General features: G+C 38.4%; 1 protein-coding gene across 3 annotated transcripts in view; it reads left to right on the top strand.

Moving 5' to 3' along the window:
• Window positions 1–12042, top strand: part of tafa5a (TAFA chemokine like family member 5a) — a 123298-nt gene extending 111256 nt beyond the window's left edge. For all 3 annotated transcript variants that reach the window (XM_046874426.1, XM_046874425.1, XM_046874427.1), the window contains one exon: window positions 10618–12042. In XM_046874426.1, coding sequence (XP_046730382.1) covers window positions 10618–10626 — 9 coding nt within the window. In that variant the 3' untranslated portion in view covers window positions 10627–12042. The remainder of the gene's footprint in view (window positions 1–10617) is intronic.
• Window positions 12043–13912: the final 1870 nt, after the last annotated feature.

Below are 13912 nucleotides of genomic sequence, written 5' to 3'. Positions count from 1 at the left end.
AATTTATAACTGTTATTTATTTAATCATTTGTTTAATATTTTATGTGATAAATGAGAAACAAACCAGTCACCAGTGTGGTTACAAATTTCCATACATGTTCAGGAAGCCCTTCCTGAACATCACATTTAAAATCGGTTTTGTAATAACCTTCATTCATGTAAAAAGGCTTTTAGGGTTTAGAACATGGTGGTGAGGATTTCTGCCTTTTTAACCCTAGAACATTAGTGAGATCAGGCACCAATATCAGGCAGGAAGCCATGGAACGCAATTGGCATTAAAGGTGTTTGTGCAATTCAGGTCAGTGCTTTGTACAATCCACTGTGATTCTTCCACTCTAAATTCGCCAAACCTGTGACTGGCTTATTATCTATACTAAGTTACTCATATTCAGAACAACTTACATTAATATCATTTATACAACTAAGCAATTGAAAGTTAAATGTCTTGCTAAAGGGCTCCTGCTCTTGCTGTTGTGGTGCTAGGACTCACATTCACTCACATTCTTCTGATCTGAACATCTCAACCACTGAGCTACCAGATTTCTTCCAGGTTCTCAAGGTTCCTCCACCATGTACCATATGTGTGCATGGTGCCCTGCTATTGACTGGTGTTCCATTCATGTGCTTCACTTCCAGTGTTTTCTCTACAATGACTAGACCAACCACAGCTGTAATCAGGATGTTGCTGTAGCTGGGGGGCTTATATTTTATAACAATGCAAGCCTTTGTCAAACCTTTACTGTACAAATCATTACTGTAATATCCTAAAATTACTTTTACACAAATTAAAATGTGTTCTAGGTATCCCCTCAGATTATCATGCGTGGACATGTGTTTTTGTAAAACCTTTGTTTTTCAGTTGTTGTTCCTTTTTTTTGTCTTTAATTAATCATGGAAAACATGACTGGAGCCTGTAACTTTTACAGAAAGAAAGGGATAATTATAGTGATCAGCTATTTTTTTCAAGCACGCCACTTTCGATTGAAGCATGCACTTTGGTGTTCTCTGGTCTTTTTCTTTGGTGTGGGACTAAACAAGCTGTTCTCTTTGCCTCATCTAACATTTACCAGACTATTGTGATGAATATTAGGGGATGGTCGACGAAATTCACGATGTGTTCATGCAACTGATTTGTTAGTGTGTGTTAAAAATGAGTTTATACTTTTTATTTTTTAAAGAAAAAGTCCTTGCGAAAATGGAGGCATCCGGTGGAGATCGGAGTGCAGAAGATTGTTGCCCATTCAGTGCTGAGGTGCATGCTGGGGCCTGGGTAATTGATCCCACTGGGTCTGCTTGGCACCTCAGGACACATCCCAAACCTTGGGTTGAACAGAACGGCCGTTGAGACGACAGCTGCTTTTCCATGCAAATGCTCTATCGGCCGCTGCAGACCATTAGCTTGCTCTGCCAGCTCTTATGCGCCAAGTCAGCAGTCCAGGCCCACTGCCTCCATTTTGAGTCTCACTGGAAAATGAGGAATACACTGGAGAGTTAATTTCAGGCAAGGCTTCCTCCGAGTTATATTTAGGACATTTTAGGTCATGCTTAATAAAGTCGAACGGATATGATTATCAAGGCAGTATAACTTTGAGAAAGACTTTTTGAAACCTAAGAACGCTTGTTGAGTGACTCTAAATGGATTGGCCATTGTTGTTTCACACTTTTCCGTTTATTCCTGACCACCTGGCAGCGTTAGCTTGAAAAAGCAGCGTACATGATTGCTCAGCCAGCTTCTCGTTTCTCATTCTTTGCCACCAAGTGAGCTTCATCTAAGACAAACAATAACAGGAAGCAGAGCTGAAAGAGATGCCTTTTATTTTTCCATTTTTGGATCTGCCACAACAACACTAATTCAGGTGAGAACTGTAATAACAACAATTCTCTCAGGTAAACAACACCTTTGCTTCAGATTTAGTCAGAAGAACTCCCAAGCTCCAGAGAGAGTCATCATTGATGATTGTCATGTGAGAAACTATGATGCAGTGGAATCTCCCTGTTCATTTCTCACAAAACATGGCAAACCACACAGGCTTGTATAGTATAGCAAGGAACAGACCTTCTCAGCTTTAAAGCTCTAATTAAGACAAATGCACCAAGACAAAACTGATCTATTTAAGAATGTGAGGTGGTACCATAATGGATTGTGTGATGATAAAAGATGTCCTATTTGTCCTTAGAGCTACAGCCCCAGGTGTATACTTCAGGAGAAGGTAGAGGAAAATAGATCCATGTGAACTGCGTTTAGGGCAGCCCATTGATTTTGGAAACATTAATGCGCTGTTTGCTCATATGTCCTTTCTTCGTATGTCCTCAAAGTCCTAAAAGGTCAAGCATGAAAGGTAGGGCAATATAATGTGAATCATTACATCATTATTGCTGACAATGCTGTCAGCACTATAAATTCTTGATATACACTATGCTATATTGTCACTAACTGGCCTAGTAACACATGAGCTGGAAATAAAACAGTCTGTCCTACATTTTAGATGTTAGGAAACATAAAGCAATGCAATATTCTAGTAATGCTCTCACAACACTTTCTACATTGCAGGCTGGGTTATGAGGAACAGCTGCAAAATAAATTAGTAGTAAAAAGTAGTTATTAAATAATAATAATATTAGTTCTAAAATTTTGATTCCTGTTTACATACATCGACCAGGCTAAACATCATGACCTCACAACATTATGACCGGTGAAGTGAATAGCACTGATTAGGCACCTGTTAGTGGGCCGGATATATTAGCAAGTGAACATTTTGTCCTCAAAGTTGAAGCAGGAAAAATGGGCAAGTGTTTGACAAGGGCCAAAATGTGATGGCTAGACAACTGGGTCAGAGCATCTCCAAAACTGTGGGCTGTTCCTGGTCTGCAGTGGTCAGTATCTATCAAAAGTGGTCCAAGGAAGGAACAGTGGTAAACCGGTGACAGGGTAATAGGCTAAGGCTCATTGTTGCACGTAGGGAGTAAAAGCTGGCCCGTGTGTTCGGATCTAACATACGAGCTCCTGTAGCCTTAATTGTTGAAGACGTTGATGGGGTCAGGACCGTTTGGGACCAAAACAATATTAGGCAGGTGATCATAATGTTATGCCTGTTTGTTGTACATATCTTTCTATAAAGACTGAATCCCATTTAAAAACCCTTTTCTTAAATTGTTTCTTCTATTTCCATAAACTGTGCCAGAAATGCAGCATCATGGCTGACCATTGCCTTAGCCACAACTTTATAGCTTTAAAATGTGAAGAAAACAAGTTGGTTGAAATGCACAAGTGTATATAGGCACTCATTTGTTATTATAAAGGTCTTTCTTTATTTAGCCCATTCAATTTCCAGCCCCTGTTGGTGAATTGATTGGTGAAGACATTGATTATTTCCTCTTGTAATTACATATATGCAAGCTACCTATCTTATTTGCTAAATAATTTATACTACTTCTAAGAACTATATACTGGAATCTTGACTGCACCCTGGACCTCCTCGCCTGACACCGGCACCCATTCCTAATGAACTGTGCTGTCCTAAGGACATGCTCCAAAACCTAGTGGAACATTAAAGGAGCGTGGACGTTCTTCTAACAGTAAATTGGAAACCAAATCTGGAATTGGATGTTCAAAAAGCACATTTGAGCCTGATGGTTATGAGTTTGTGTTTGAAAATGAATAGATTTCTGAACATATCAAATCTTTTGTAGAGAGATCAGAAGCATCTCAATTTGTAAGGCAGGAATCATACCTACTTTGAAGAACTCGAATTAGAAGATCTGTTTGATTTTTACTATATAAAAGGATGAAACACCCATTTCATCTGCTCCATCATATTCTTTAGATAGATTGCTCCTTTTTTTTTCCTGAGTCCCGATAGAGACAGTGTGGAGACCTGACCTATTCTAGCGACATTCTTGAAGCATACTGTACTTTTAAAGCATCCATTATTTTGTGATAAAACACACAAAAAACATACACACACACACACACACACACACACACACACACACACACAAGCATACACACACAAGCATACACAAAAGACAGAATGAGGCATGAAACTGGGAAAATACTTCTCTACTCTAGATTCAATTGTCAGAGATATTGAAAAAAAAAAGTATTATTAAGGAATTTTAGTTGGAATTTGATCAGAGCTGAAGAGACTTAAAATGTACACATGCCACATGTGGGCAATAAAATAACCTGCAAGGAATGTGCTTACCTCAGTTAAACTAGCACCAGCAAACTAGTTGCATAAGTGTATTTGCGATTTAATCAGCAATTTATTTTCAATGCATACTGAGAATTAGAGCTGTGTATCAGCAATATGTTGCGATACATTGCAAAACTGTAAGCAAGGCGATATATTGGGATATTTCTTACTTTCGGAATAGGATATCATTTTAGGAATGCTAGCATTAAGAACATTCCACCATATAGAAAAACTATATATATTTAACCAGAACACAGTGTGATCTGCATTTACATCCAAAATGGCACTGCCAACCCTAACCCATTAAACCTACTGGTACCATTAAACTGTGCCAGCCTTACCCGCATCACACCTCAGTGGCATTAAGGGTTTTGCAATACATGAACACAATTAGTATCATTGTACCTAACATGGTCATTTTTTAAATAATTTTTTATACATATGCACATAGTCATTAAAGACACCTAATATGAAGTGGGATTGATGATGATAATTGTATTATATTATTAATCACAATCAGTAATAAGCAAGCAGTAGAAGCATGATCCGAGCTTTAGATTATTTCTTCTATAAAGGTATAGAATACATTCAGGCAAGGCATTTCCTGTGCTCTCGCAAGTGCGGTCTGCTCTAACTTTTTGTGTATAGAGCACTGTTCTTTAAGCAAAATTAAGCTTATCTGGTAGAACTGCAACAACAAACAGCACATGTTGTTACTGAGCTTTTTAATACCATTTAAACATTTTCCTCTCAGCGCAAGTCAATCAGCGCTGCGATTACTTCCGGTGAAAGTTATACCCATAATCATTTATACAGCAGCACCCCCAGGAAACAGGTGGATATTAACGCTAACATAAGTGGGGTGCCCTTATTCTAGTACTTCCTGTCACTGAATAACTTCAGAGATAAGAAGACTGCTATCTACCTAGCAGTTGGAATATAAACTCAAAACGAAAGAATCTTGAATCTTGTATGGCTCTGGTTTCTAAATATAGGTACAGTACCGGCAAACAAAATTTTCCTACACCCCTACTGTGAATGTGGTGTGTAGCTGTTTTTGATGTTTCTTGCATAAGCATTGAAATCTTGATTAAAGTAGTGCTATCTCTGGTTGAGATCATCTTCATGTAATATATTGTATGTATGTATATATATTAATATATTAATATGATAATATAATATTTAATTATAAATAAATATATAATATAATTATAATAATTATAATATGTAATATAGTATACACATGTTGGGATTAAAACTCGTTAAAGCTAATGTTATCCATTCCAGCTGCTGGACTTTGCTTAGCTCTGCAAGTGCTACTTCAGGATATGGAGAATACAGTAACAGACAAATTTTTTTTCCGTAAAAAAAAAAAGAAGGGTTCAGTGTTACCCAGATGCTGAAGATATTCCACAACAATAAATGGTTAGAGTGGTTAGACAGAGTTCACCTCTCTAACATTTGAGGATGTGAAGTCATGCGAGTTCATTCAGGCAAAATGTCAGCTTGAGGCCGTATGCTTCACTGGGCTTGTTTACTGTATGGACACCCAGGTGAAAGCCTCCATATGTGCTACGAATATTAGTTTCTTCTCCTTCTCTTGGCTTTACTCGCAAATGTTTCTTTGGCTTCTCGCACACTTCATTTTTGAATCTGCTGCCAGAGTGTCCCACACGCACCGTGCAAAATTTAGCAGCTCTCCGTTTCTGTGGGATGTTTTCTTGGCTTGTGGGAGTATGCGTTTCAGAAAAGATCAATAGTTATTGATCCTACTGCTCAAACGGCCCCAGCAGTGGGACCATCAGTGGCATTTAGGATAAACTGAATTTCTGTCTTGTCATGATATTGTGCTTTCAGGAAACCACTTATTCTTTAGTCTGTATTGTGTCTCAAAGCTGTTAAAGCATCCTCAATGTCTGTGTTTAAGAAGAGAAAAGGACAAAGAACTTCTCTACCTGATTATTAAAAAGAACAGTCAATATATATATTATGCTTTACATCCATAACTGCTTGTACATATTGCTCCATGTGCATTTACTGTATTCCTTGGTGAACTGAAAACCATTTCATAGCCATATGTGCAGCAGCTGAACTGAAACGCTTTTTATTTTCATACATTCATCTTTTCATTAACTTGAAAGTAAAAGTTGGTTTAGTGCTCCTTTCAAACAACTTCTGAAAGCCTTCAGAAGGTGGGAAAGATGATTGTGAGGCAGCCCCTTTATAAAACAAAGATGTTCAAAGCCACCACTCTCATTCACAGGATAGTGACAGTAGACAGTAATGACTTTTAATGGAGGAATATGGGTTCCCATGAAAATCAGCATTGCTGCATTGACAAGATGAATGCGTTTGAGAAAGTTGTCCAAGGCTCACTGTTGGGCCATATCATACTGTATATATAAGTTTGGAATAATTACTAGTGGTGGTAGAATTTTACTGGAAGAGTAGCAAGGAAAAGAAACATCCATTTTCTTAATTTAGGCTTCAACATATAGATCATTGATTCAAGTTATGTCTGTCATGCTGAAGCATTTTCAATGAATAAAGCTGTTGATCTTCAAAGAAGTAAGAGAATCAAGTGATATTTACTGCCAATGAGGACACTTCCTCATGCTGAAAACAGAACTCATTTCTGTCAAAGAGTGCCCCTTAACAAGCACCCCACTCATCTCACCCCTTAGCTTCTAGCGCAGAACACCAGCATTGTCGTCAAACAAAGACAAACAAATGAAAACAAACTAGCGGCTTTCCAGCTGCTCTGCTCCACTGTTCACTCACAAACACAATGCTGCTGTCTGCTGTCAGAAAGAGAGAAAGAGGGAAAAAATATAAATAGAAAAATCATTTCCTATGTGTCATACCAGTCATTGCCCTGCTGTTTTTTTAAACCCCTTCATGACAAAACCAACCCATGCCCAAATACACCATCACCTTGCCATATTCTTTCACTGACACCATTTAGAAAGTCCTCAGTCCCAGCACCTCATGTGCCTGTTTATATACTCCCACAGACTGAGACATAGGCATGGTGAATGTTTTCTTTACATTGCCATCACAGACCTACTGCAGAGGAATGTGGTCAGAAAGTCTTAACAAATCATTGCACACTGTGATGTGATATGGAGTGTCCCATCACTGCATTTGGAAGGTGACCACCTAATGTTTTTGTTCAGTAAGCTTTAATGCCAGCAGTAAGTGTGCCAGTCCATGTGGTACACTCCATAAAGCATGGCATGACATGTTTTTGCTGAGCGAGCAAAGATACTTTTGGTATCTTGATTCTTATAAACTAGAATTTTGGTAAACTGTAACATCACCAACCTTTCAGCAGACTTCCCTGTCTTCACAGGATTAGCCCACTACAAACCACAACCCACAAACCACTGCTTGCAGGAGGCAGTTCAGAAGCCTCTGGGCAAATTCAAGGAGCTTTTTTCAGTTTTTTTCTTAGAACCACCAGTGATGCAATTCTAGTCAAGTTAACTTGCTCCAGGACTGTCAGGTGGTATAACTGGCTCTTGAGTGGTAAACTGTGGGCCACTGACTGAGCTTCCCTAGTTATCAAAGCCTGAATGAGCCCACTCGTTCCTGTGCAAGACACATGCCCAAGGCCTTCAGGTCAAACACTGTTAGATATATTTTAGTATCCAGTCCTGTCATTCTTCCCAAAATAAGGGTTTATTTTGTGAAAACACAGGAGAAGCAGAACGGGTTATAAAACTATCCAAAAGGGCTCAATCTACACCTCTGATTGTCCAATTTTAGTGTTTGTTTCTGGTTGCTGTTGCTCCAGGCCAAAAAAAAAGGGCCTGAAATTGCTTTTCCTGTAGACTAGAGTGAAAAGGCAGCTTGGACGAGAGTATGCTTCCCCTTGTCCATTTTACTTTGTTCTACAAACACATCCAGATTTCAGCACAAAGGTAACAAAGAGAATACTCTTGTAGGAGACCATAACAAACACAGCAGACATTTTATTTTTCTGTCTCATTTTCAATCATTACACCCTATAAAACAAATTAATTCCAACTTAGCATTCATTTTAGGTGTGCTGTGGTCCTAAACTGCTCCAGATGCAAACCAGCTTCAAACCACGCACCCATCTGCTCTTGGCTCACTTTTCGTTAACAGACACTAACGTAGCACACAATTCCACCTATTATTACTTGATGTTTACTGACCCACTCCATTGTTTATTGGGTGGCCTAGAAATAGCGTCTGTTTTGTAAATCTGTGAATGTTCAAGCCTTTCGGAAGTTTATTTCGGATTGCGCAAGGATAAGGAGACTTAAGCAAGAGACCTCATTTACCAGCGAACAAAATGGCTGTAATTAAGGAATTTAAAGAAACATTCCTACACATAAGCCCTCGAAAATCAGCGCGCTCTCCTGTGCTAATGAAAATTCACAGATATGGAAATTACGCTTCTTAAATCACCAAAGGGTAGCAGGACTCGCATGGATAGAATTAATATACACCTGTGTACTGACAGTGCTTTTATGGTCGATTTAATTACCTAAAAGTTACAGTGGTGCATTAAATACGTGCCCTTGTCTTTAGCTCCAGTCCTCTGCAATCATTCAATTACTTTTCTCCCTGAGCATGTGTCATTTGCCTATTAAATTGGGGATCATTCTAAATCTTGATTGCTCCATTCCTGCTGCTTTATAGTTAGTCATGCTCATTTCTAAGCCAACACCTGCCTTTCCGATGCCAGCGAGTTCTCCCTATGCACTTGTCAAGAGTTCATTGTTATTAAAGACATGTGCCATCTAGCAAGAATTCAGTGGCCTTATCTCATTGGCGGAGGAGCATGCACTATCCAGATGGCATAGAGATTCCTCATTATTCCCCTTGGTAGCAAAATCACTTGACAGTTCAATAAAGTATCAAGCGACAGTTAAATTGACGTAAGGCATGAGCTTCATTTGACCTCTGCCATCTAATAAAACACTGATCTGTTTATAAGGCAGTTGCACCCGAAAATCTTTTGTTGGGTCGTTTTACATTCATTAGGGTGCTTTGTTAAAATTAGCCCGAAAATCTTAATCTATAAAACAATGTAAAGTTTCAGAGACTACTTCGGGGGTGTTAAACTACACTATATTGCAGAAAGTTTGCAGACACCTGTTCATAAGTGTGGTATGTGCTTTTTGAGCATTGCATTCCACATTTAGTCGCAAGTTGCTTTTATAATTCCGTCCACTCTTTTGGGAAGATGTTCCAATACATTTTGGAGTGTGCTTGTGGACATTTGTGTTCATCAGCCACAAGGGTGTTAGTAAAGTCAGGTAATGGTTGAGGAGGCCTGGGGTGCAGTAGGTGTTTTAATTTATCCCAAAGGCCACTTAAGATCTTCCTCTCCAAACCATGTAAAGCATATCTTCATGGAGCTCGCTTTGTGCACAGGGGCATTGCTAACAGGTTTAGGTTTCCAAGTTTAAATGAGCGGAAGATTTTTATTATACCGCATTCAAAGACATCCTTTACAATTGTGTGCCTTCGGCGTTGTGGTACCACATATGGCAGGAAAGGTCAGATTGTCCCAATACTTTTGGCCATATAATGTATATATATTAAAAAAAACATTTTTAATTAAAAAGATTTAGGAAACACTGCCTAGAAATGCTCACCTTTCTAATTAGATAATATTCAGATATGTGTGTATGGTATAATAATGTAATGAGCATGGTTCCCAGCCGGCTACACCACTCAACTAGAACAATTCACAGGCGCGAAAGTGGGCGGAATCAGTGTTGTTCAACTTCACAAGTATAAATCTATTAAAGATTCTGTTTCAAGGGCAAGCATTTGTGTACTATGCTGCTCAGACCTGATGAGACTGATGTAGAAAAACTGATTTTTTTTTTTTCCAGCTCTTTATTGAGGTTTAAAATGCCAATAGTTCAGTAGTTTAATTAGGTCAGTTTACATTTAAAGCATTATATAAAGGGAGATTTTCGAATTCATTCAGGCTTTGATAAGTCATCAAATAAATATACATTGTACAGTAAAATGTGGCTTTCAGGAGGTCATAGAAACAGAAATATAAGTTCTGGTTATACTTATATTAGTTACACTGACTGTTAAGTTCACATATTTGTCAAAAGAGCAAACCCTCAAGCTGCAAGGTAGCAACACTAGCCATTGTGCCACCATGTTGCTGCTATATTGTTTATATAGCTGATACAGTTTATATAAATGAACACAACTTGAAAATAAACTCCAGCAACCTCCAGCACAGTGCATGTATACAAACACTGAAAAAGTCAGAGCCAGAAGTAATTTTCCTTTTGAAAAGCCTCTAATCTATATTTAACTACATATATTTAACCGATTCCCGGGAACATTTATTGCCATGTACATAGACCTTAAATTCATAAGTCTAAATGTGTTTTCTATGTGTTTTGTATGTCTACAGGTCTCCTAACACTGGCCGAAGTTCTAATGGTGTGGAGAGCTTCTTGTGGACTCTATGGAAGCCCAACAAGCTCTTTGCTCCCACCCGCCTGCTGTAGATAATTTGCTGTCTGTCATTGGCTCAACATCCGCCTTCAACTGCCTGTCTGTAGCTCCGCTTTGTAAATGGGCAGCGCCCCCTAGTGCCACGGAGGACATACGTCCACATAGCACCTCACACAGAGCACCCGAGAGCCCGCAGGACTACTGCTTGTGAGGGGCCTTGCATTCTTTAAGGCCCACTGGATGTCTGCACCCTTTTCAAGGCCAGACTTGAGGTTCTGACCTGCGTGCTCTGTGAATAGGCCTTTTGCTGGAGTCCACCTTTGGCACTCAAACAACTTTTACTGACCAAAGAGGAAAAGTGACAAACAAACAGCTCAACAAACATTACCTTAACAAACGGAGTTCAGAAAGGAGGGACTGAACGAGGAGAAATTAATACATCAAGCCCACACACCAATGTCCATCACTTTAAAGCACTGGCATTGAAGACTCGAGATGTGCAAATGAACTATTCCTAATGAACTCAATTCCAGTAGTACCTTTAATACTTTGCATACATTTTTTTTTTTTCTTGAACTGAACACACTGTATTTTGAAAACTGGAAATATAGGCACTGTATACATACATTATGTGTATAAAGAAAATGAGATTTGCATTTTTTCAGTAGCAAACTTTGGGACAATTTGCAATAAGCATGGTTGGTCACAGCTACAGAGTACAAGCATTGATCTTCATTGGACAAAAAAAGTGAATATATGGAACAAACAAACAAACAAACAAACAAACATCATTTCAAATTGCCAGAAGAGGAGCCAGAAGTAATTAAATGTATTTTGAAAGGCCTACCGTTATATATTTAACAGTTTTCTATGTTGTATCTTTGTAGAGAACCTTATTTAACATGAATAATGTGGTGGGAATGGCAGTGATAGAATGTGGATAATACGCTGTGTTTCATGCCGGCCTGCAGCAGCCTGCTCTTTCTCCTGCAGCAGTAGCAGCTCTCCTTTTACACCCATTTCACACACATGACCACTTCTTCTATACTAAACTGATGAATGGAAAAAAGGACAGCGCACAGAGGGGGGAAAAAAATAAATGATCGATCACAGAGAACTGAACTTTATATCCCACTTTAGTATGCGGGGCCATGAAAATCGCTATTTGCTATCGTATTGTAAAGGTGTAGAAAAAAAAAAAACCTGAGTCATTTCTCAATGGATTTTATCTAATTTATTTTTGTGCTTGTGTTTGTTTGCACAGTGCCACCATCAGAGTGCTGACACATACAGAGAGAGTTAAGAGAGTCTTAGAATCATTTACATGAAAATACTTTTTTATTCTGAAATATTTTAAGAATAAATTAAATATGTGAAAGAAGAAACGGGTTGCTAAAACAGAATTTGAATATGCAAAGGTTATTTCTTAAGCTGCTGAGCTTTCTTTATTGTCCTGAAAGAAAAATTCTGTCTTTGCACCAGTGTAATGTCCACATCTGGATAAGGAAATGCTAATGTAAAATCATTCACTTACAGATTTTAGAAACCCTGTGGGATCAAATACACAATGCTCTAAATACCAAACAGATAAAGAGGAACTTCAATGAGTAAACATTTTACAAGTAATAACACAACCAAGTTTTTTTTTTCCAAAAGAGTGATACATAATTTAAAAATGGGAACATAAACTATGCTATAAATGGCATACATTTTCCTACATCATGTGACAGGTTTAATATATGCAACAAAAAAAGAACACCACACATTTGCATGGACTTAAATAACTAAAGATAGAATATGAAAACTGTGAAATCTGTTCTGGCAGCTCCAGTGTGTCTGTACACGCTGCGGCACAGACACATGAATACATACATAACCACGGCTCAGTATGTTTGTACTGATATAAGTTTTCACCGCTTATTTATCACCAGCAGCTACAGAAACGACATGATGTAGTACATGATGTTATGTTATGCAACTCTGGGGGTCACTTCACACAATCACTCGAAGAATACACACTTAGTATTCTGCTGTAAATCTCTGACCACAATTAATGCCTCCAGCCTGAGTGGACCCCAGAGCACATAAACATAAATAACATGCACACTTACATACATATCTGAAAAATATGACATTTGACATTGTGGGGACTTCAGATGCATCTCAACTCGAACAAAACTCTTTTTTTTTGTGCACAGAAACTGCCGCTTTTCTTTAATGTAAACAGCTCAAAGCTTATCTCTAAATACTGAGATTCAGGCTGGGTTTAGATGTGGGCATACTATACGTTTTCTGCATTAATGTTCAAGGTCCTCACTAGTAAGATAGCAAAACATGTATGTGTGTGTGTGAGAGAAAGAAAGCGATTTCAGGGGAGATGATGAAATACACTAAATAAAATCACCCAGTGATTTATAGACTTAAACTAATAAGTGTGATGTGCTCACGTTATTTGAATGGCAGCAAGACGGGAGCAATAGTGCTGTTCGGAATTTGTCATTTAATTATTTGAGGCCCAATCTACCGCCACCAATCCTGCAAATTATTAATGGAAATATGCTTAGGAATTAAAATACTTTTATGACAGCTTCCACTGAGAAATAATAATGACAGACTAGTCATGGGAGCCAATGTCATTTTGTCTTATAAAACCAGAAAAGCCGTTGTTTTCCCCCTCCTGCATAAACCTCTGTATGTACTGCACACCCTGGCACCTGAAAATACTGATTGCTCAGAGTGTATCTAGAGGGCTAGTAGATATTATAAACTAAAATAGGACAAATACAGAATTACATTTAGTTAATCTTGCCATAATCACCATAGTATCTGGTAGCCAATAAAATGTCATGAAACTAAATTTGGGGTGATGCAGGGATCATAATGACAACTTCAGTGACCATTTGTCAAACTGCCAGTATGTTCTTTGCCAAACTGGTGAGTTATGTTAACTAAAACCAAAGAAGAGTTTGTAACTGTCAAAGTATTTCAGCTGGGGTTCAAACTCGCAGCTTCATGTCTTGTGTGTGGGGGTTAATTTGACTTGTCTCCAGCTCTGTCTATTAAGCTTTGCACTATGACTTGACCACCAAATTCTCATTTTCTTGCCAACACCAACTGAAAACTTATGATTAATTAATTAATTTCTAGAGCTGGTGCAAATGGGCTCCTCAGAGGATGGTGATGCTACGCTCATTGCCTAGTGGGCCTGAATATCAAATGATGGACCCTACCAATCTGCCCATTCTCTTCAG

Source organism: Silurus meridionalis, chromosome 18 (genome assembly GCF_014805685.1).
Source record: "Silurus meridionalis isolate SWU-2019-XX chromosome 18, ASM1480568v1, whole genome shotgun sequence".
Lineage (NCBI taxonomy): Eukaryota > Metazoa > Chordata > Actinopteri > Siluriformes > Siluridae > Silurus > Silurus meridionalis.
This window is presented reverse-complemented; position numbering and strand designations above follow the sequence as displayed.